This window comes from Rhinichthys klamathensis, unplaced genomic scaffold, assembly GCF_029890125.1.
Source record: "Rhinichthys klamathensis goyatoka isolate OS25496 unplaced genomic scaffold, OSU_Roscu_1.1 h1tg000270l_1, whole genome shotgun sequence".
NCBI lineage: Eukaryota > Metazoa > Chordata > Actinopteri > Cypriniformes > Leuciscidae > Rhinichthys > Rhinichthys klamathensis.
The window spans coordinates 2,435,333-2,459,687 of NW_026606790.1; the positions used below are offsets into that span (position 1 = coordinate 2,435,333).

Consider the following 24,355-nt stretch of genomic DNA (forward strand, 5'->3'; position numbering starts at 1 on the left):
GCAACGCTGGTTAAATGACACTACTCTTTCGTTCACTGATCCGCTCCAATACGCTCTGCTCACATGCTCTGATGAGAATAGGTTTGTAGGACTATACATTATTTGGATAATTGGTAAAAAATAAATCTGTTAAATCTGACTCTGTTGCATAGAACTGTTTAAAGAATAATATATTGATATTTAATATTAATACATTTTCTGTCCAATTTTAGTATTACTTTCAAAACAGTGGTCATTTTATTTGCTTCATTATAATGATTGAATTTCATTAAAATACTAATACAATTAGGCCTATACGCGAAAAAAAAAGCTCAATTAAAATAATTTTATAAAGCATTTTTGGTTTAAGTTTTCAGCCAAGTCGATCCAAAATTTTCGGTTTTGGCCTAGAATTTTATTTCGGTGCATCCCTAGTTATTATAATGATTAATTTTATTTGTGGGTGTTTCTTTAACTTTAAACACTTTTGGACCTGTAAACCTTTAAGACTTTTTTTAAACATACTTAAACTTTTCACTCCCTGAATAGTTTGATTAATTTGTCTACTAGCATGCCCAACAGTCAAATAAGAATGAAAAATAAAATAAATGAATACTTTTTTATGCAGATCAGATAACCTCATAACCATTTTCATCATTGATAACAATAACAAGTGTTTTGTATTATTCATCAAATCACTTCTGAAGGATCATATGACACTTCAGCTTACATTTTAAAATATATTAAATAGAAATTGGTATAAACTATTTGTATATATGATCTAATGATCATTGCCATCACAAAAAATTTATAAATATTCATTGTATTTAATATTTATTAGTATTCTGTATTCTATGATGGAAATTACGTTATTTATTTTTTTAAATACAATGGCTGACTGATCTTTTATGTATCCTAAATATAGACAAAATATCTTTGCACAATAAGCATCGTTTTAGAAAATTGCTTGAATATGCATGAAAAACATTGATCACATTTAATTTTTTTCACTATTTTTGTAGCATTCATTTTTTAGTAATTCACATTGACTTTTTTATAGTTGAAAATGGAAATTCTTAGTCTGGGACACTGCACAATAATCCATCTTAACATGTAGGGATGCACGATATAGGATTTTGGCCGATATTCGATATGCCGATATTTTCAAACTAATTTTGCCCGATACCGATACCGATATATATGTATTTTTGATATGTATTTTTGATCATTGTAAGTGCAAAAAAAGCTTAGGCCTATTAAAGCTTCTATTAATGTTCTCAGTCAAGAGCCGTGAGTGATTTCCTCTGTGTTTTGTTGTTTTATTAACATTAACGGGATAGTTCTCCCAAAAATTTAAATTGTCATCATTTACTCTCTCAAGTTTCTTTCTTCTGTTGAAATTATAAAAGTTATTTGGAAGAATGTGGCTAACCAAACAGTTGCTGTACTTCAGTGACTTCCATAGTATATTTAAGCACAAGAAAGAAATGAATCCAGGTTTGAAACAACATTAGATAGACAGAATTTTTATTTCTGGGTGCAGTATCTCTTTAAAGACAAGCGGCAGAATATTATTACTGTCTCTTTAAGAACTGCACGCGAGTAACGCGACGCGTCTAATATGCACGCATTTGACAAGCAGATTTTCTCTATTTGCTTTCACTTTAGACATAACCAACTTTGTTTATGTAAACCTTGTGTGTATTTGACAGTATCAGCGCAATAAGACTCGAAAGATTAGTCCAGTATGCAGACTCTGTGACAGGCTTTTAGTTCCTGTGAGCGTCGGGTGTAACGCGCTCAGAAAAGCGGACAGCGCATCAGCACGTGAATGACATGTTTACCCAGCAAGACTTTGACGCACATGCAAACAATGAACTTTTGTGAATTGCAGTGTCCCGTGAGTGTAACTCTACCTCTGCGTTTAAATGTGATGTGAATGTACGTCGCGTTGTACAGTATGTTGAGATGAAGGCGCCAGAATTGAACTGATAGAATGCACGATACTATGATTTTTCTTCAAAAGCAGATCGTGGAGACATTTTAATCGTCCACGATCAAAAACCGTGAGACGCACACCCCTAGTTGGAAGTTTAAGTTGCTGGCGCTCATGCTTCGTTCACGGTCGTCACGTGCGCATAGGAAACACGCCACCCTATCGGCAAGACTCATCGGCAGAAATATTCATATCGGCCGATGCCGATGATGGTCATTTTAAGCTTTTATCGGCAGATACCGATGTTGTCCCGATATCATCGTGCATCCCTATTAACATGCATACAAATATTGAGTAAAAAAGAACAATTAAGGTATATTAAAATGTTTTCAAGACCTTTATATAACAAATGTTTGAAATTTGGTAAGTCAGTGCCGACATATAGTATTTCAGTACAGATTTTATGCAGAACCACCTCTGTGCTGTTGCTGGAAAAATTGACATGTCTTGAGGTGCTTAATGATTTCCACTCATATTTTTCCACATATCAGATTTGGTTCTATACCTGGATTTCTTGTACTGCAGTCTTTTATCTTCTTGCAGATTCCTGCTAGATTAGCCCACTTTAGGCTTATATACGTGCAAAGTCTTATTGATCCTGACAGTACATGCTTGTGTAGCGCAGATCTCATTTGATGTCCAGATCAGCCAAGGTCAGATATAGATCCGCGAGGATATCATTAACGTAAGGAGCCCAGGCTGTCAGTTCACATTACCTCAACCAATATACTGCAGTATTTCTTAGCTTGCATAAGGAAAGCAAAGTTTAATGTCAGACTGTGATGTTACATAGACTTTGATTTTTTATTTAAGTCTTTCCAAGTTCTAGCAGCATAGCAGCTAATTACCCAGTGATCTGAAATCAGCTTCTTGCGGTGTTTACAGAAGGAACCAGTGGGAATGCTGTGTGTTCGTATGTTTTTGCCCGCTTGTGTCTATGTAAAATTAGAGATTTAAAGAGCATTAGTGTGGCAGAGACGTGTGTCGTGGGACTCATACTGCCCCCCTGTGGGTGAGTCTCAGCGTGAGCTTTTGGACAAATATCAGGCTGACAAAACAAAAAGCTTAGACAATATGCTCACAAATTGTATCCTCCTGGTTCCTATATATCAGTTTGCTTTCATTAGTCCTTTTTTCAGTAAAATCTATTAGGAAGGTGTCAGAATAGTGGCTACAGATATAATGACGACGCACAGATGTTTAGACCGTAATTCGCCACCTTGCTTGTGTGTAATTCAATGATTTAGGCCTTGAATGCAAAGCCTTAAATGAAATGTCTGTAGTCCTGCATACAAATGGCATCTCTTAAGGAAGTCATAGACCAGTAAGTGTTCACATTGTTATTATGATTAGCTCCCAGAGGGAGGTGCTGGTTCAGTCTCTTCAGCCCATGCTTGCCTGTTCCCTCAGACACTCACATACACAGAGTCTGCGGCAGGAGCCACAGCGTATTTAAGGGTGCCGGACACGTATTGGTTTTTCTGGGAAAGCTGCCTGTTTCCGGGCAGGTGCTGTTGGCTTCCCTGACAGTTCTTAGGAGCAATGAACAGATTAGCAAGCAGCGTGGCGCGTATAGTTGAGCTAGGGTTATGCAGGGAGGCTCCTTAAAGCCAGAAATGTTAAATAGGCCCTCTGTGCCCACAGCTCAGGATGCCTGTGGTGTCAGGGCCAGATCGCCTTCGTACACCGGCACACAAAGCAGTCAGCAGTAAACAAGCTAAAACCCGTCAGAAGAAGCGGGGGCCGCGCAAACGAAGAGAAAGTCTGAGAGAGTCGGATCTGAATGGAATTGGCAGCAAAGGGGTTTAAGCTGAAAAGGTCATAGCTCACTTTGCCTTTCAGAGCGTCTCCGACAAATTATCTTTGAAGTCGTTTGCGCATTTGCTCATGGAAATCAATTGAAATGCAATGACAACGTCAAAGTGTTGGTGTGATGTTTTTTTTAATGACCCATTTTATTAAGAAAGATTTTCTGCACCTTCCTTCCGCCCTCCCCTATTGCCTTATTCCTCATTTGGTGGGTTTCTCACTAAGTCCTTTCTTATACCGAGTATGAGGAGGATAAACCTCTTATTGCGGCAGGAACATAATCCCTTTTGCATGCCCACAGCGAAAGTATATTACACCAGAAGTGGAGCAGATACATCTGTGACTGTGTATGGCACCAGGAACCTCCCACATCCCATGATCATAGTAAAAAGAAGAAGCCTGAAACATTTTATTTGATATTCAACCCATTATCATGTGGTTTAACAGGGTTTCAGACCCAGAAATGCATACAATCCAATATGCCGATGATTCAGGGTCTTATTCAGGGTCTTGGATGCTCAATCACAAAACTATTTGTTTGTCTATTTCGTAAAAAAAAGAAAAGAAAAAAAAAGGTTCTGAGCTGTTGTGCACTGCAGTGGTTATTGTGCAGCCTTGCTGCTCAAGTTGACGAGGCAGGTTCAAGTCCGACATGAATTGTGTCTGATTCAATGTCTCCTCTTTCTGTCTGACAGTTTCTTGTAAATTTGAACTTTTACTGTCTAATAAGAGGCTTAATAATAAAGTTCACTCAAAATGAAAAATCTGTCATCATTTACTCACCCTCATGTTGCTCCAAACCCAAGTCTCTCGTTCATCTTCGGAACACATATGAACCATCCAACCAATGAAAGTCCACTTTTGTAAAGACATTTTGTAAAAGTAGGCTACTACATATGAATTAAGCGTTTTAATCCAAGTGTTTTGAAGAGACATAGAGCTCATCAAAATCATAAATGGAATGTTGATTGACAAGCAAGCACATTTAAGCTTTCATGTTACCATATTTGATGAGCTCTATGTATAAATAATAAAGGCCTAATTTAAATCTGTTCATCACAATTGTGTCTCTTCAGAAGACTATTCTTATGGATCACGTTTACGATTACTTTTTGTTTGTTTTGATGCATGAAAGTTTGGTTGCATGGACTTTCAATGGGGAGACAGAAACTTGGGTTTCATTAAAAATAACTTAATTTGTGTTTTGGAGATGAATGAAAGTGTTTGGAACGACATGAGGGTGAGTAATAGATGACTGAATGGATGATTTTATTTGGTGAACTATCCCTTTAAAGCCCCTCCACCATTAAAAAAAAGAGTAGCATTCCCAATAAGTGTAATGTTTTGGTCATAGTTCGATTAGTTTTTACTTATGTGAAAGTCTCATTTGAAAGAGCCAGAAAATAAACTGGCTAATGGACTTTCCAATTGGATATATTTTAAGGGCCACCCATTTTCACTGTTAGATGCTCATGGCCCAGCAAGAGCACCATCACTTTGTTCTCCACTCTGTGACAAGCCTGCCCTCCATCCCTGACAGCTCATTGATTACCGTGGTGTGCTGCCTTTCGATCGGCTCCCTGATGAATTCTCTCAACCCTGAGATCCTCCCTCCCAAGTTTTCATTTGTCTTTATCCATCAGAGCATTTCTCAGGAGGGTTACCATGAGAACATGCAAATTCCTTTCTGCACCGTTGGCTGTCACCTTTTCCTTTCTTTTGTGGCACAAACACTCAGGGATGGGTGCAACTATTTTGCAGCGTCTTTCCTGAAATGACAAATCAGCCCACACTGATAATGGCACAGAAAGCCTGACAATGAAAATCATTGGGAGATCAGACACATTGCCAATTGGTCTAGCTGATGTTTTCCTCTTCCATGACGGAGAAGAAAGCAATTCATCTTCCCAGGCTATCTGTTGCCCTTGGTTGCTATTATCACTGAGCTGTAATTGCCTGGTTTTACACATGGCTGAGCGGCTTCCCGGCCTGCCTGTAATAAAACTGTAGGCAGAAATACAGAAGACATGGGGAGAAGAGAAACCGAAATAATGAGCTTAGTTATCCAACTCTCCAGATGCAGGATAAAACAACTGGAGAAGAGTGAGGGCCACAGCACGTCCTGATTTACTCCTGTTGTTTGATGATGTCTGGAGAGGTTTACATTCTTATGATTGGCCGGGTTGAGTCTTTGGCAGTGATGCAATGGCAAAACCATAAAGTTCTATCTACAGGGCTCAAAAATAATCTTTTTTTACTTGGTAGCACCACCAGCAAAAATTTAGGAGCACCCACCAAAAATTAAGGAGCGCCACTACAAATTATATAGTAATAGATATATTTTATTTTAAAACAACACTGTGGCGAGCAGGCTGAGGCCGGGGGCCGTGAGTGAGCGGCGCGCGGCCGGTGGCGTGATTACTGATGAGTGATGAGCGACACCTGCGCGACGCACCGGTCTCGTATCTCTCACGGAGGAGCGGAAGCATAAAAGGAGGAGCAACGACGTTTTGTGTTTTGTTTCTGTTTTGTGTGGCCAGCAGTCGTCCGTAAGGGGCTGCTGGCTTATACTTTCATTTTTGTATTTGTTTATTTATTTATTAAACTTGTTGAACATCTGAACCTCGTTGCACTGGTGCCGAAATCCGGGAAGGAGGAACACGCTGTCAAAGAGTCCCCGCCGCTGTGGGGAATCTGCGGTGCCATCGAGCATGGTGGGCAGATTCCGTCACCATGGACGCTCAAGGCGTGCGCTGGAGTGAGTTGCCGGGGGGGCGGACAAGCTCGCTGCCGGCCGTCTGGGTGCTGGAGGGGCGGCTGCCGTCCGTGAGGGAGCGGAGTCGCCGCCGCTGCCGTTTGCCTGAGGCCGGAGCCTGCTGTCGTCCGCCATGAAGGGGAGGAGCATGGAACGGGGGACTCCTGCCGTCTGCCCGAACCCGGAGGAGCCGTCGCCGTCCACCAGGCGGCGGAGGAGTGTCGAGCCGTCCACCGAGGGCTATCCAGCGCCACTGCCAGGCACCGCGGAAAAGATCGCCCTGCTGGTGGAGGACCAGATGGCAGCGCGTTGTGGGAACCGGACCAAGATTTCTTTCCTCTCTCTCGTCTCTGTCGCTCCTCATGCTTCCGTCTCCTTTTCTCTCACCTCGTCTGTCCATACCCCCAGGTACTGCAGCCGCTGTGTCAGGTCCCCCTGGAGGAGGGGGGAGTAAAGCGCAGTCTCGGGTGTACCCCCCGGCCTGCGAGGGTGATGGGGGGTATGTGGCAAGCAGGACAAGGCCGAGGGCCGTGAGAGAGCGGAGCGAGGCCGTTGGTGTGATTACTGATGCACTGGTCTCGTATCTCTCACGGAGGAGCAGAAGCATAAAAGGAGGAGCGACGACAGTGGAGATCGAGAGAGGAACAGGCCTGATTTTATGTTGTGTTTTGTTTCTGTTTTGTGTGGTCTGCCAGCAGTCTGTCACCTCACGGACGACTGCTGGCTTATACTTTTATTTTTGTATTTGTTTATTTATTAATTAAACTTGTTGAACGTTCGCCGGTTCCCGACTCCTCCTTCCCCTAACATCTGAACCTTGTTACAAACACCAATCAACACCAACAATCACTGGGGCTTTACACATCCTGTGGCCAGGATTTGAAATTTGGCCTTCTGGCTCACCCCGATGATATTGGCACATGATTTGTCATTTGCATACGTCATGTTAATCGCAACTCCGTTCTTTTTCATGAGCTGCAACATAGGTTTGAATGTAGTGAAGGCAAGCTCTTCTTTGGCGATGGTGTATGCGGTGTTAAATTTGACGTTTAGCTCTGCCAGTAGAGCGGAACGACCAGCAGCATCCTGGCGATTAAAAGGCTTAATAATCAAACCTGATGAACCTGATTTGTTTGTCACACACTTGTCCCTGCATTTTTTGTGCTTGGCACTCTCTCCGTGTTTAACCAAGCTCTCGCGCTTAAAATTTATTGATTCAGTTGTGAACGCTGTGTTACCTGCAAACTCTGTCCCACAGGCTTTACAGTGAATGCAATGCATTTGAACCATCAGCATAGCGGAGCCACTCGAAATCTTTTAGCCACTCTCTCCGAAAGCTGTACGATTTCTTTTCAGCTGGTGGATCCACATTAACCACATCACCAACTCCAGGATTATTTGTGACTTTAGGTGAGGGCTTACAAAAGAAATCTGTCAGCGTTCGTTTCATCTTATCTCTTATTCAGCCTTTTATATTTCGCGCGGTAGTCAGCTCCCTGTCACCTGACAACGGAGCGCAGTGAAAGGGAGTGGGAGTGATTGACAGCTTATTTTAACCAATCTAAAATCTGCTTTAAAGTTAAGAACTTAAGGATGAAGTTTGATTGGTTATGTAACATTGGATCGAATGATGGTCCGGCCACCACGTATCAGCGCACATAAGGTAGACACTGTGCAGTTATTTGCGAACGTTTTGTAGAGAAATTAAAACAGGTCGCACCACAACCATTATTTGCACTCGCACAAATGCTCCCAAATATATTTTTAGGTCGCAGAGATTAAATTTCAGGAACATATACGACCAAAATGGTCGAAATTTTGAGCCTTGTGTCTAGAGATTATAATTTTTTTTTCCAGGGTAGACCGCTATCTCTAATTGTTGTCTTGCTGTGAAATGGCAGTTCCTGCTGTGGGTAACCGGCAGTGATAGAGCAATATGGTCTAATTAACAGGCGTGTTAGCTCTCTCTTGTGCCCGTTCCAAAATCTACCAACACCCTTGTCGATGTATACTGCACAATGCATATATTCTAGTGTTGAACATTTGTAGTGTATTTAGAGTAAATGTTGTGTTAAAATCCTATAATTTTAGGTAAGATTTTTTTTAATATATTTTTGAAAAAAAAAAAAGTCTAGAATGGCTCACCTAGTCTGCATTCATTTGATCAAAAATATTGCAATTTAAAATAACTGTTTTCTATTTTAATATATTTTAAAATGTAATTTATTCCTGTGACGGCGGAGCTGAATTTTCAGCAGTCATTACTCCAGTCATCTGAATCACATGATCCTTGAGAAATCATTCTTATTATCATCCATGTTGAAAACAGTTGTGCTGCTTAATCATTTGGTGGAAACCGTCAAACTTTTTATCGGGATTCTTGATGAATTGAAAGTTCAAAAGAACAGCATTTATTTGACATAGAGAAGGTTGTTTCCAAGATGGCCGCCAAGTAAACTGACTTGCCCTAATTGGACTTTTGGACACCTCAGTTGTTATGCATTGAACAACATCATATTGCTTGGGAATCCACACAGGTAACAATTGATATCCCAATATGGGGAAAAACTATTTAAGATTCTATCCAAGCTGTGCATGTCCCAGTAAAATCCTTTAGGGCTCTTGATGTCTGAGAAACACACTTTCTGTGATTTAGCTTATTAGCTTCTGTGCTGCTTATTTACTGTATAAAGCCATAGGCTACCACCATAGAAGCAATATTTGGAATTATGTTTATATTTAATTATTTTTTTCTGGTATTGAGGACGTGAAATTGATGTCCTGACTGAATGGAAGTGATACCTTATGGCTCAAACCCTAAAACATTTTTCTCTTTAATGGCTCATTCAGGGTATGCCAAGGTTTTGATTGACAGCTAAATTCTCCGGTGTAGCCAGAGGAGAGGCAAGGGCTCAGCTGGATTGTTTTCCGTGGCTTAGGTTCCAATTCCCAGCTCTCCGTTTGGCAGAAGGGATCCACTTTGCCGTCAGTAAACTGTGACCGTGTCTTAGGGCTCTGATCTTTTAATGCCTAGTCCCAAGAACTTTCCATTTGGAGTCACTGATCCAAAACCAAAAGGGGGTTTTCACCGTGTTTATATAAATTGCAGCCCACAAAGCAATAATTTGAGTTGCAGGTCTTGTCAGAGGCATCATCAGTCCTTTGCTTTCAGCTGTGTGGTAGTGCACTTGGGTCTTGCTTAGAGTTGTGAGTCATGAGTTATATTAACAGAAGGTGAATATTGTTCCTCTCAATATGATTTATTTCCTCAAAAAGCGTTGGGACTGAGCTGCAAATTTTTTGCCAGATAATTGGAAGAATGAAGGAGTTTGCTGGTTAGTGCAAAGCTGTGGCTGCTTATCACGTCATATAGTGTAGATACTCATGCTGGGTCCGAAATTAATACCCGCCAAGCGCCAAATGCGGGTAGATTTTCCGTTTGGCGAGTAAATCTCAAAAGGCTATCCGCCCCACTGGCGGGTGAATGTTCATACCAAAACAGTAATGTAATAAAATGTTTATTACAATTGCATTTTGTAATGTTATAAAATATCTGGCATGATGGCTACGGACATGACGGAGTTGTTGTGTTTGCGGGATGGGAATTGAAAGTGACAGCACGAGCAGAGAGAGAGAGAGCCCGGGCCCGGTCGCGCGCGCGCACTCTTTCTCTTCAGAGCCAGACGAAAGTATAAACAAGGCTTCAGCGTCTCCTAAGCGCTGTCTTGCTCTCTCTCCCTGGCACATATTAATCAAAATAAATCGTCGGAAAATAAAAGGTCGGAAGACCATAGTTTCATGTGGAGCATTCGGATATATTTTTTTACCGCTGGGTGTGAATTGTGCTAAAATACCTTATCTTCTCTGAAGCGTTCCGCACATTCAGCTGACATAGATTAAACCACACTTTAAATAAACGAAAAAACCTATCCAGTGATGAAATGTTTTCTGTATTGACACAAATCTTGTGGGATGTCCTAGCTGCCTGCTGGGATAATCACACAACGCGTACACATCCGATTATGACACAAACTAATGACTCCTTTGAACCGATTCATTTTAATGGTTAAAAACAACTGATATTTCCAGTCCTTCAGTTACTGATCGGTTCAGAGTAAATGGAGTAAAAAAATAGGCAGAGTAAAACTAAATATTTTTTTGAAATAATTATAATATATTATTATTGCATACATTTTATTAAATATACAATTAATACATTTCATTTGTACAGAACTATTTTCATAAGCACCACCACAAAAATATTATTTTAATGTGTGTAAATTATGTAATATGTGTGTAAATAAAAGTGAGAAGGGAAAATAATAGACCAGAAATATAATGACAAAAATGTTTAAATATAGCCTATATATAAATTAATGTGGCGGCAGTGGCTCAGTGGTTCATGTGGGTTGCCTACAAACCGGAAGGTTGGTGGTTCAATCCTCGGTTCCACCTGACCAAGTGTCGAGGTGTCCATGAGCAAGACACCTAACCCCAGCTGCTCCCGACGAGCTGGATAGCGCCTTGCATGGCTGCCGTCGCCCGTTGGTGTATGAATGAGTGAGTGAATGGGTGAATGTGAGGCAAATTGTAAAGCGCTTTGGTGGCCATTGGGTCAGTGAAAGCGCTATATAAATGCAGTCCATTTACCATTTACCATGTGACACAAAAAGGCTGTTTATTATTTTGGCCGGTAAAAAATATGCTTGGCTGGTGGATTTTTTTCATCTACCAGTCCCCGTGGCAGGTGAGCCAAAAAGTTAATTTCGGACCCTGTACTCATGGAAAGGAATAAAGGATTATATTATTGCTGTATTTAGATTGTTTGTTATAAATGAGATTTATTTAGTTAATTGTGCTTTGTAAGATATCTTTTTCCAGTCTAAGCATAAAGCCCTTTAATGGGTTGCAGAGTGCCACAAACTTTACCCATAAGGCTCCTTCTGCTGAATATCAGCTACTTTGTAAAAATATGTAAATTTTACCACTTTTTTTTTTTTACAGCTCAAAAGCTTGTTAGAATGAGATGAATGGAGAAAAAAATCAATGCAATGCAAATTTTGAGCGGGGAAAAAAACGTTGAGGGGAAATTTTTATATCACAGCCGCATCTTTGTCTGACAATGTTTATACAAATGTGGTAGTTCAGTGGCTCGTTCAGTGTTGCCTTTGAATAATTAAGTGGGCGGAATTAATTTCATGGATTAATGCGGCAGAAATTAATATAGCTTATATTTATGGTTGCAAATTTGTTAGAAATGTGGTTGCTTTTTAGATAACTGAATATGGCATGTCTAGTCCCAAGACAAACTGAATCTTGTTGCAAAGTTTCATGCGGACGCTAAACATGTCTTAAAGACTCCATGAAGAGGGGTGTATTTTTTGAATAGCCTACTATAACAGCTAAAAATATGAAAAAATATTTGAAGATTGATATGAGGTTTTAAGACTCCTCAGTGTTATAAAACACGTGTGCTGCTGACAAACACGGTGTAGGAAGCGGAAATTAAGCTAATCTCACAATGTTTATTTTGGCTCCAGAAAGGAAATTGTGTGGTGCAGCAAACAGGATTTGCCCTTCGTTTCCCATCATATCTCAGCAGAAGTGTGTCTGTTAAGCAGCCCTTGGATTACGTGGAGAACACCTTTACGATGCAACATCACCTCTCCGTCCTGTTCAAACCTCTTTCTTTGAGCCAGCTAGGCAGGGGTCCAGTCGCCCTGACCACACGTGCCAGTTCCCTCTAACCTTTCCTCACTCACAGTTGTGCGCCACACAAACAACTCTCTTCACAGCAAGAGACTGAAGTGCACTCTATCAGTTTGCCAAGTGCACTTTATCAGTGTGTCGGCCCGAAAATCAAAGGCAGGTCATTTGTCCTCAGGCTGCACATGTTTACTTTGAGTTGTTGCTCTCACACCCACCCACACAAAATATATACTGAAATTCAAGCAGCTGATGTACTCACGGTTCAGTCGGAGCGGCGATTAGGCCTTGCTTCAGTGGTGGTGTTTGAAGAGGGAGGAAATAATCATTTGTGCACATCCTGAAGGGATAGACTGGTAGAGATAAAAAAAAAAACAACAACAACAAAAGATAAATCCTTCAATGAATTTGACCATATTCTGTTTGTCGTTGCAATACTTTAGGCTTTATATATATATATATATATATATATATATATATATACATATATATATATATATATATCCATCCATCCATCTTCTTCCGCTTATCCGGGGCCGGGTCGCGGGGGCAGCAGTCTAAGCAGAGATGCCCAGACTTCCCTCTCTCTAGACACTTCCTCCAGCTCCTCCGAGGCGTTCCCAGGCCAGCCGGGAGACATAGTCCCTCCAGCGTGTCCTAGGTCAGGGGTTCCCAAATATTTCCATGACAAGGCCCCCCAAATACCACTAGGTTCTGGCCAAAGCCCCCCTTTTGCGGGATGTGTTTTTGAACCCATCGACAATACTACGGCAAATGTAGAAATAAAAATAAAAACATCTAGGTGAACATCAGATTATGTGATGGTGTTTGATACCAGACAATCAGAAAGATTATACCGATTACAATTTTCTAGGCCGAATCAGATTTTTCATTGAGTTTGACCTGCCGATACAGATTTTAGCCGATTCCGATTTCATTTTTTCTAACCACTTTACAGCACACACAAATATTTATTATTTAACTAATTTATTATTTTTTAATAAAACACCATATACTTTTACCCAAACTGAATAATAAAAACAAGTTTAAATGGGTACGTTTTCTTTGGGTAAGTCTTCATTTTCTTTTCTGACATAGCCTACTCCAGTTCTTGTTAAAACACACTAAACATGCAAATGATGTGCATTTTAGGCACTTTTTGTGTGAAATCATATTTATTTTGTCCATCAAAACTGTGCTTTCACTTTAATTAAGCTTGAGCAGCGCAGCAAAAATAGACTCGTCGCCAAAACCCCCGCTTCACTGCTGCTCACACGACGCTCCTGCTCCCGGTGTGAATGCACTCATTGATTAACATGCACGCCGAAAAGCGCTGCTCACGCTCCGCTCGCGCTTGCGGTCTGAAACGGATGTAATTCACGAAGTTTCCTACATGTGCGTTCCGTGTGCATGTGGAATGCTGATGTTGCGCGATGTTAATCATGCTGCGCCCGAGTGCATTTGACATTTTGTCATGGCCGATCACGTGAAAAACGGCGAGTTCCGGTGACCAGCTGATCAATCGGTGCATCTCTAAAAGATTAGCATTAAAAGTTTAATGTTCAGATAGGCTATGCAACAAATTATTATAATGCTATTTCGAATCATAACAATACTCATAATAACAGAGGTGGGATCAAGTCATTGTTTTGCAAGTCACAAGTAAGTCTCGTGTCTTTGCATTCAAGTCCCAAGTCAAGTCCCGAGTCAAGACAGGCAAGTCCAAGTCAAGTTGCAAGTCTTCTCGAGTTTTCAAGTCTTAAACAAGTCATTAGTGCTTTTTGCACAAATTAGCATCTCAGTGTTAATTACTATAGTAAATGAAATTTATATAATTTATATCAGGAAGGCTTTTAAAATATGTTCATGCCTTAGCAGTTCAATTTCATATTTATTGCGATAAAATTTTCACTAAGGGCACCCATCTATCTCGGTTCAATTTAGGGATTGTTCTTACGTGTGACAAAATAAGGAAAAGGCATTGAAAAAATAGATATTTTATTTGTAACCCAGTAAAAATGTGAAGAGTGGCAATGCAGATTTAAAAATAAAAGTAACTGTTCATTGGGAAAATTAATCGTGATTTGCTAAATATTGAGTCCCTGGTTAAATTATTTTGTTAACACGACAGTAACTGTAGAACGAATCGGTTACCTAACGTAACCTCGGTTCTCTCTAGATGAGGGAACGAGTATTGCGTAAGCTAGCTTACGCTACGGGAAAGATTCATCTTTTCTGAGAAATTGAAGCCAAAAATTATCCTATAATTTTGTATCTATTCACAACGCAGTTCAGCTGCAGCAGAGCATGAGCAGGCTAGCTAGCAGCTCATTGGCTCGCTCACAGGGAACTGCTTAAGCCTATGAGGAGACACGAATGAACTCTCGGCCAATGAGAGTCTGACCTGCTCTCATTGCGTCTGAGCCCGCCGAAACGGGCGTGGCCAGACAGTATAAATTCGCCTCTCAGGCTGTAAATTCTGGTTTTCATAGAATGAAGCGAGAACGCTAGTAGCACAAGCACGGCCAGGAACGCAATACTCGTTCCCTCATCTAGAGAGAACCGAGGTTACGTTAGGTAACCGATTCGTTCTCTTACGAGAGGTTCTCTCGTATTGCGTAAGCTAGCTTACGCTACGGGAACACCTGGTCAACGCCGTGCGTGCTAAGCATCCACTATGAGTCCCAGGGGGGACCCCGGGGAACCCTTATGAGTGGGAATAAAATATGTACATGTGACAAAGGCCAGCGGAGCGGGCCGGGGATTTGTGAAGTACATAAGCACATAATAAGGAGGGACAGAACGAGACCGGTCTGCGTGAATAACTCCCTATAGTGCAGCTCAACCAGAAGAGCTGTAACATACTAGACTGCTAGTAGTTTAACCTGCAAGGCGGGAACTTCCAGATAGTAAAATCTGATAAAGGTGGAGGGGGAAGCCCATCCCGCTGCCACACAAATATCATGAATGGAAATTCCGCTGGACCAAGCCCACGATGAGGCCATGCCTCTAGTGGAATGGGCCCTGATGCCCAGAGGGCACGGCAGGTCTTTTGACGCGTATGCGGCTGCAATGGCATCAACTATCCATCTGGACAGAGTCTGTTTCGAGGCGGCCAACCCCTTGGTGCGCCCACCGAACGAAACAAAAAGCTGCTCAGCTCGTCTGACCGGAGCAGTGCGAGTAAAGTATAATCTCAGGGCCCTGACCGGACACAGGAGATTAGAGTCAGATTCGCTATTGGATGCAGGCAGAGCCGATAGAGAAATAACTTGTGCCCTGAATGGGGTACCAATCGCTTTTGGGACATAACCATGTCTAGGTTTGAGAACGACTAAGGAGTCATTGGGCCCAAACTCCAGACAGGAAGCGCTGCTGGACAGCGCGTGAAGGTCCCTCACACGCTTCACTGACGCGAGCGCGCAGGAAGATAGTCTTGAGCGAAAGGTATTTGAGCTCCACGGTGTTTAACGGTTCGAATGGGGGGGCTTTCATAGCTTCGAGAACTATGGAAAGGTCCCAAATCGGCACCGACGGGGGGCGTGAGGGGTTCATCCTTCTAGCTCCCCTGAGGAAGCGGATGACTAAGCCATCTTTGCCCAGTGACTGGCCACGCCGGGGTTCAGCGAACGCCGCGACGGCTGCCATATACACCTTGAGAGTGGAAGGGGACCTGCCCTTATCCAGCATCTCTTGGAGGAAAAACTAGCAAGGAAGGAACCTCGCATGACCGTGGGTCCAAGTTTCTGTCGGTGCACCACTTAGAGAACACAGACCATTTAGACGCATAGAGCCTTCTAGTAGAAGCCGCTCTAGCCTGCATGATCGTGTTTAACACTCCTTCTGGCAAAGCAACGGGTAGTCGTTGATCACCCACGCATGAAGCGCCCAGCGCTCTGGGTGGGGATGCCAGATCGTGCCGCGAGCTTGGGAGAGGAGATCTGTTCTGACTGGAATGGGCCACGGGGCTGTCTGTGACAGCTGAGTGAGCTCCTGAAACCAAGTCTGACCTTCCCCACGCGGGGCTATGAGGAGCACCGAGTGGCGTGTTTCCCTGATTCTCTGAAGCACCTGTGGTGACACCGGAGGGAATGCATAAAGCGGGCGGCTGGGCCAGGTCTGGGCTAGCGCGTCCTCGCGTTTTGAGAAAAATATTGGGCAGTGGGTGTTTTCTTCTGAGGCGAAGAGGTCCACCTCTGCTCTGCCGAATATTCGCCACAGCTTTTGGACTGTAAGAGTGTGCAGGGACTATTCGCCAGGGGGAATGGGGTTCCTGGACAGACTGTCTGGACCGTCGTTCAGATGGCCCGGCACGTGCGTCGCTCTGAGCGAGAGCAGGTGACACTGGGACCAAACTAGGATGCGTTCTGTCAGCCGGAAGAGAATTCTGGATCTGACGCCGCCCTGACGGTTTTAGAAAGGAGACCACAGCCATATTGTCCGAACGGATCAGCACATGGTGACCGTGAATGCGCGGCAGAAAGCGCGTGAGCGCGTTCTCGACCGCCAGCATCTCCAAACAGTTTATGTGGAGGAGACTCTCCTGAGCTGACCAGGGGCCGAAGGCCGGTGAGCCCTCGCAGACCGCACCCCAACCCATGTTGGATGCGTCTGTCGAAAATGACTTTTCGGCGAGAAAAGGTCCCCAAGGAAACGCCCCGCTGAAACCATTCTGTCATGGTCCATGGCTGCAGAGCTGTGATACAGGTCTGCGTTACCTTTATCAGCTGGCGGCCCGTGGTCCACGCGCGGTGAGACACACGGCTCTTCAACCAGAACTGAAGCGGGCGCATGCGCAGTAACCCCAGCTGGAGCACTGCGGAGGCTGAGGCCATGTAACCCAGCGCCTTCTGAAAAGTTTTCAGAGGTGTGAGTCTGTTCATCTGAAAAGATGCGGCGAGACGCTGCACACGGCGCGCGCGCTGTGTAGACAGACGAGCCGTCATTGAGACCGAGTCTAGCTCTATACCCAAGAAGGAGATAGTCTGACTGGGTTGAAGTGTGCTCTTTGTCCAGTTGACAGAGAGGCCCAAACTTTTCAGATGGTCGAGGAGAACTGTACGATGAGACAGTAGCTCCCTCTGTGATTGTGCCAAAATCCGCCAGTCGTCCAAATAGTTCAGTATTCGCCGCATCCATGCACCTCGTAAACGTGCGGGGTGCTAGGGATAGGCCGAACGGGAGGACGGTGTATTGATAAACCTGGCCTTCGAAGGCGAAACGTACGAATGGCCTGTGAAGGGGATTCATCTGAATCTGAAAGTAGGCATCTTTCAGATCTAGTGAAATGAACCAGTCCCCCTGGCGCACATGCGCGAGGAGTTTTCTGATAGTGAGCATTTTGAACGGTCTCTTCATGAGAACTCTGTTCAGAAATCTGAGGTCTAAGATCGGTCTGAGGCCGCCGTCTTTCTTTGGAACCAGAAAATAACGGCCGTAAAACCCCGACTCGCTCATAGATAGAGGAACTCTCTCTATAGCCCTTTTGCACAATAGTTTTGCTATCTCTGAACGGAACAGAGTCACTGCGAGAGCCGGAATCGAACACGGATCTCTGGCGCGAAAAGCTTTGTGTTCCACCACTGAGCCAGGGGTAAAGACACAAACATAACAGCGCGAGCAGATAAGAGGGCGTGATAGCAGAAACAGGTTCGGCCTCAGCGGAACTGATACACTATAAACGCTTTATGTAGCGGCGTTAAATGCAGGCTGGAGAGCGCGGCCGCTTTCCGTAACGTAAGAAAGCTAGCCGAGAGCTCAGAGCTGCATAAAAAATTATCTGCGAGAGCCGGAATCGAACACGGGTCTCTGGCGCGAAAAGCTTTGTGTTCCACCACTGAGCTAGGGGGAAGACACAGGCTTAATAGCGCGAGCAGATAAGAGGGTGTGATAGCAGCGACTAGTTCGGCCTCGACGGAACTTAACGCACTATAAACCCACTTGCCGGTGACGCGTATGCATGGGGCATACTAGCTCTCTTGTAAAGTAAAGAAAGCTAGCCGCGGTTGGCACAGCTCTCGTCCCCCATTCAGCGCTCGTAGGCGGTGAGAGGGGGAGGCGGCGTAACGCTTCGAGTCGAGCCCGCAGGGTCAACAACAGAAGCCCAATCGCAGAGGAAACATCCGCCGTTGGCGAGAGAAAGCTCTGCGTGTCCCAGTCCCAGGCAGAGAGCGCAGAAGAAGGCGGGCTCTGGCGCTGAGAGGGACGCGGCATGAGCCGCAGGTGTGCGAGGCATCTTAAAAAAGACGCTCGCTGCTCTTTTAGATACACACACACACAATACAAGAAGCTTTTTGGTAAAGGATATGAATCCGTCGGATGGCGCTAGCTTGCAGGACGGCTGAAGGTGGCGAAGACGGCCGGCTTCCTCAGACTCCCAGATGCTCGCTAGAAGGTGCCTTTTCCACGACGGCGGCTTCTCTCAGGATCAGCAGATGCGTGTAGCCTCGCTGAAGATATGAAAAATCAGAATTTACAGCCTGAGAGGCGAATTTATACTCTCTGGCCACGCCCGTTTCGGCGGGCTCTGACGCAATGAGAGCAGGTCAGACTCTCATTGGCCGAGAGTTCATTCGTGTCTCCTCATAGGCTTAAGCAGTTCCCTGTGAGCGAGCCAATGAGCTGCTAGCTAGCCTGCTCATGCTCTGCTGCAGCTGAACTGCGTTGTGAATAGATACAAAATTATAGGATAATTTTTGGCTTCAATTTCTCAGAAAAGATGAATCTTTCCCGTAGCGTAAGCTAGCTTACGCAATACGAGAGAACCTCTCGTAAGAGAACATTCCTATTTCCATGGCGACGTATCAAGCGTCACGTGACACTTTTTGGGGCTACGTGCCTGTCATTTACAAAACGTAAATCCATCCATTTCTTCCGAAAGACATGAAAGTAAGTGGCTGGTGAACAGGGAGAAGACTTTATAGTTACCTATAGACTAAAATGTGCGTTTGTTGTGGGGGGAAAGAAACATGTCTCAAAATTATATTTGAAAGGTTTATTATTTATTGCCGCTTACTTAGACATCAGTGTGGTTTTTTTCCCTCAAATTATAAATGGTTAAAAAAAAAACATTTGGTTGAAAACTGTCTGAACGTGTGATAAATGACAACTGACAAGCTGCTGAACTACTCTATCAAGCGCTCTCTGGCTCAGTGCCAAACGTGCGTAATCAGGGCTGTGATCATGCGTCAATGATACAGTGCTATACTACAGGGATTATTACAACTCTGATCTGTGGTTTTAGAAGGTAGGTCAGGTCTTTCCAAGTCACAGGGCTCAAGTCCGAGTCAAGTCGCGAGTCATTGTTGTCAAGTCGAGTCGCAAGTCATCTTTGATTATGTCAAGTCGAGTCGCAAGTCATCAAATTTGGGACTCGAGTCCAAGTCAAGTCCAAGTCATGCGACTCGAGACCACAACCCTGCATAATAATATTAATATTTGTACGATTTTCCCCCCGCTTTTTTTTTTCTTCCAACTTGCTGCGGCCCCCACTTTGAAAACCCCGGTACTAGGTCTTCCCCGGGGTCTCCTCCCGGTGGGACGCACCCGGAACACCTTCCCAGGAAGGCGTCCATGAGGCATCCGGAACTCTACTCTGAGCTCCTCCCGAGTGACCAAGCTTTTCACCTTATCTCTAAGGGTTCGCCCAGCCACCCTGCGGAGAAAGCTCATTTCGGCCGCCTGTATCCGGGATCTTGTCCTTTCGGCCGCCTGTATCCAGGATCTTGTCCTTTCGGCCGCCTGTATCCAGGATCTTGTCCTTTCGGCCGCCTGTATCCAGGATCTTGTCTTTTCGGCCGCCTGTATCCAGGATCTTGTCCTTTCGGCCGCCTGTATCCGGGATCTTGTCCTTTCGGCCGCCTGTATCCAGGATCTTGTCCTTTCGGCCGCCTGTATTCAGGATCTTGTCCTTTCGGTCATGACCCACTGCTCATGACCATAGGTGAGAGTAGGAACGTAGATTGACCGGTAAATCAAGAGCTTCGCCTTGCGGCTCAGCTCTTTCTTCACATCGACCGCATTACTGCAGAAGCTGCACCGATCCGTCTGTCAATCTCCCGTGCCGTCCTTCCCTCACTCATGAACAAGACCCCAAGATACTTGAACTCCTATATATATATATTTTTTAAAAGTAATTAATTAGCAGTTTGTTGTTGAAAACTCTACATTAATGTATTAGGTTGATACTTCATGACTTTATAATCATATGAGAACTGATTTTACTCGCTTCGAATGCACGTCCTCCATATAAGATGGTACTTACACTACCATTCAAAAGTTTGGGGTCTGTGAGAACATTTTTGAAAAAATAAGTCTCTCTTGCTCACTGAGGCTGAATATATTTAATCAAAAATACATTAAAAAGAGTAATATTATGAAATATTATGACTATTTTTAAAATAGCTGTTTTCTATTTTAATACATTTAAAATGTAATTTATTCCTGCGGTGGCAAAGCTTAATTTTTAGTAGCCATTCCTCCAGTCTTAAGTCTCTCATGGTCCTTCAGAAATCATTCCAATATGCTGATTTGGTGCTCAAGAAACATTTACATAAACAATTATTTTTGTGGAAACTGTGATAAGGATTCTTTGATCAATAGAAAAGTCAAAAGAACAGAATTTATTTTATATAGAATGTTTTTAACAATTTAACTGACATTAATTAATTAATTAATATTAATTAATTAAATGAATGCATTCCTGCTGAATAAAAGTATTAATTTCTTTCTTTCAATAATAATTAAAAAAAAATCTTGCTGCCCCCAAACTTTGGAACAGTATAGTGTATGTTTTGAGATCTCACATTTCTGAGTGGTAAAGCGGAGGCATAGCATTTTTAATAATATTTGCCTACTGGGATTTGATTAGATCAGAGGAACATAACAGATATAATTACTCCTAGGAACATCAGAGGAATTACGCCTATTAGTATTATTTTATACTTGTATATCAGTGGGGTCTCTGGGACACCAAACATAAAAACAGTAGGGTAAGTCATTCTCAATATGATTTTTCAAAGTCCAGGTTCCTCTAGTCATTTTTATGAGACTACTTAATTACTGCTGCTTGCTTGCTTCTTTCAGCTCGGCATATCCTCAGTATTGAAATCCCTCATATTTGGGGATATGAACATAGTCAAGGTTGTTTTGTAAAAATGAGTGTTAGATGCCACAGCCAAATTTCTATATTCATTGTTTTCTCTGTATTTTAAAGTATGTGCCTATAGAAATGGGAGTAGTCTTAAAAACTCTGCTCTCTAGTCATTCGAAAAAGTCCTTGTATACCTCTATATCTAGGTGTCAGAATTTCTTGTAGATATCATAGAGAGGTCATAGAAGGTGGGCTTCTTTGACTTGAGGCAGTTAGCAACTGCCCAGCAGCATCCAAGCAACAACTAAGGACACCCTACTGAAAAAATCAGTCCAACTCCAATGTCATGCTGGTGAGTTTTGCACTACTCGCATGTACTTCACAATAATGTATAATCAATCTAGATAATTTTTTCCTTTTAGCTTTTGGGTAAATATGCATCCTTTTCATGCAGAGAGAGCATCTGACTGCAACAGTTCAACTAGACTAATAGTGTCTCTGATGCTGTTATGAAAGATTGCTAAACTTGGCAGGCAGCTCGTTAATAGTCTCTGAAGTCGTGATATTTTTTGCCTCACCATCTGTGGTGTTCTTTTCTTTTCTCTCTTTTTCTTAAAGCTCTCCTTTCTGTCAATAATGTCGTTTAGCGCTCTGAAATTGATTTGTCCCAGGGACATTCAGTGGTTTAATACTGACTAAGCAAGAAAAACTCAGTACCAGACCAGGACGTGACAAGATTTCACTCCCGGATCATTTTGCCATCGTCAAGCATTGTTGTCTCCATCTCTCATGCCATGCTTTAGATTGTAACACAGTGAAATTTATGGTATCCATTAAACACGCTCTATAACTCGGGTCATTTAGTCTATCTCCAGGTTTGGGATTGATGTGCGCCAGTCAACAGTCAGACACCAAAAGGGCATTTAGAACAGTTTTTTCTGGGGCGACTAGCCACCTTCTCCTCCACCCAGGGTCCAGAATTAACACTTGCCAAACACTAAATACAAATTTCTAAATAAAAGATGCACGTCAATGATCGATAATTTTAATAGGAAATGGAATATTGCAAGGTCTAAGTCAGCCTATTAAAATTATAATCTGCTCCTTGCTGGTTTAAAAGGTTCTATTTGTTAACATTAGTTAATGAATTAGGTATTGTGAACTAGCAATTAACCCATTAATTACCCATTAATATAAATTTATATAACTTGAAATGTATAATTGTTGAAAGAACATTTAATATATTAATAAATATTTTAAGTGTTGTTTATAAGTTAATGTATTAAGTATCATGAATTAACAAAATTCCTCATTTAACCACAAAAACAAATGTATGAGGAACAAAATCCTAATATCATTGTTTTCGTCACAGTTTTACAGAGTGACAGTATATGATCTATAAATTGAAAAATGTTTTTTTAGTTTAGAGGTTATGTGTGAGCAGGATCCACGGTCAAAATACCAACAAATCCTTTTGTCATTAATATACAAGGGAACCACTTAATAGTTCCACTGTTGTGGATAGAAATATATATTGTTTATAAAAACTATGCAAAATAGGCTACAGTTTCATGGACAGTAAGAATATTTATGGCCTACCATTGGCAAAATCATAATTTTCGACTGAGTATTTGTTTTTGTGTTTTGTGCGCTGCGCGCCATTAGGATCTCTCCGTAGGGGGGACGTCATTTGGAGGTTGGCCGCCCTCTCTGTGAGGAAATGCAACCGATGGCCTGCCGAGCACATGAAGCTTCTAGGCATGCCTTTTTCGGTTTTATTACCATCCTTCCCTTTTGTATGCGACTGCCACAAAACGCCAAAGAAGCCCTACCCGAAGCATTTTGTTTTAGTCATTTTGTTGTTCAGCCCATATGTCATGATATCCATCTCTCCACAACATTTTCACATGCCTTTCTGCTGCTTTTTCCTCTCCCTCCCTCTTTCGCCCTGTCTTTTTGCATCCTCCCCCCCTTATTCCTCACTTCTCTTGTCTCCACAAGCCTCTGTGGAAAGAGCAAGCACATGTGGGGGTGGGGAGGAATCACAGCTGAATTAGTTGGTTCTCTCCGATTGGTTGAGAGGCTGGGTATTGTAGGTAGGGTGGAGAGAGCGGGGCGGGCGACATTTGTTTATTACATATTTCCCCCCTTCTCTTATCTTGTGTTATCACGGCAACGGCTCCTCCTATACAGACATAAAATTGACAGTGGAGGGGAAGTATCGGGCTCACTGTATACAAGGGGAGGGGTGTGTGTGTGTTTGTATATATGCGCGCGTGTGTGTGCTGTCTGTCTGCCTGAGAAAGAGAGCCATTTAATTTGTGGAGTGAGCAGGGGTATGCGTCAGTTCGTCCACCGTATCCTAGACACTGCCGATGCCGCGTCCACAATCTGCTCAACGTCACGGTTTCATCAGGCAAGAGGGGTTGGCGTTCGGCGACGCCACCACCAGAAGAGAGAGACAGGCAGAGAACGAGAGAAAAGCAAGGCAGCATTGGTGCACTGATGCCTGTGCGCGTTTGTGTTTGAGTTGTCTGTGTGGGGCTGCCAGCGGTCCACTGCTCCTTAGTTACTCTGGCTTCTTGCTGCTGCTGTACGTCCTTCATCCTGTTTGCCTCTGACACCATGATTTTTTGTAATCACTTAGGTGAATACAAGAAGGACGAACTCTTGGAAGCTGCGAGGTGAGTACATGCCTTCTCAACCTTTCCTCATGTCATTTCCCACTCTCTCATGATTCCGTTCTCTTCCTCCCTCCCTTGCTGTTTCCATAGACACTGTTTTTCTTTTGTTTGTGCACATGGATATGAATTAAGGCATGTGTCGGAGAAGGTGCCGTCAGGACTGGGAATGTCTCACTCAATGGATGCATTTAATACGTACATGTGATGGCCTGGAGGAGCCCACTTGCTACACACAGGACAGCCCGAGAGTTTCCATTTAGCTGCATGCCATGGGCAGAATGCTTTATTCCATGTGGTGAATTCGGTTTTAATTGGTTTCCGAGTGCTGCAGGTGA

The 24,355-nt window shown here is 43.1% G+C and overlaps 1 protein-coding gene across 5 annotated transcripts in view; it reads left to right on the forward strand.

Moving 5' to 3' along the window:
* Positions 1 to 24,355, forward strand: part of tnksa (tankyrase, TRF1-interacting ankyrin-related ADP-ribose polymerase a) — a 129,864-nt gene that overhangs the window by 27,513 nt on the left and 77,996 nt on the right. For 4 of the 5 annotated variants that reach the window (XM_056268296.1, XM_056268298.1, XM_056268299.1 and 1 more), the window contains one exon: positions 23,984 to 24,020. The exons of the other annotated variant lie outside the window; for it this stretch is intronic. In XM_056268296.1, the coding sequence (XP_056124271.1) occupies positions 23,984 to 24,020 (37 nt within the window). The remainder of the gene's footprint in view (positions 1 to 23,983; positions 24,021 to 24,355) is intronic. 5 annotated transcript variants of the gene reach the window in all.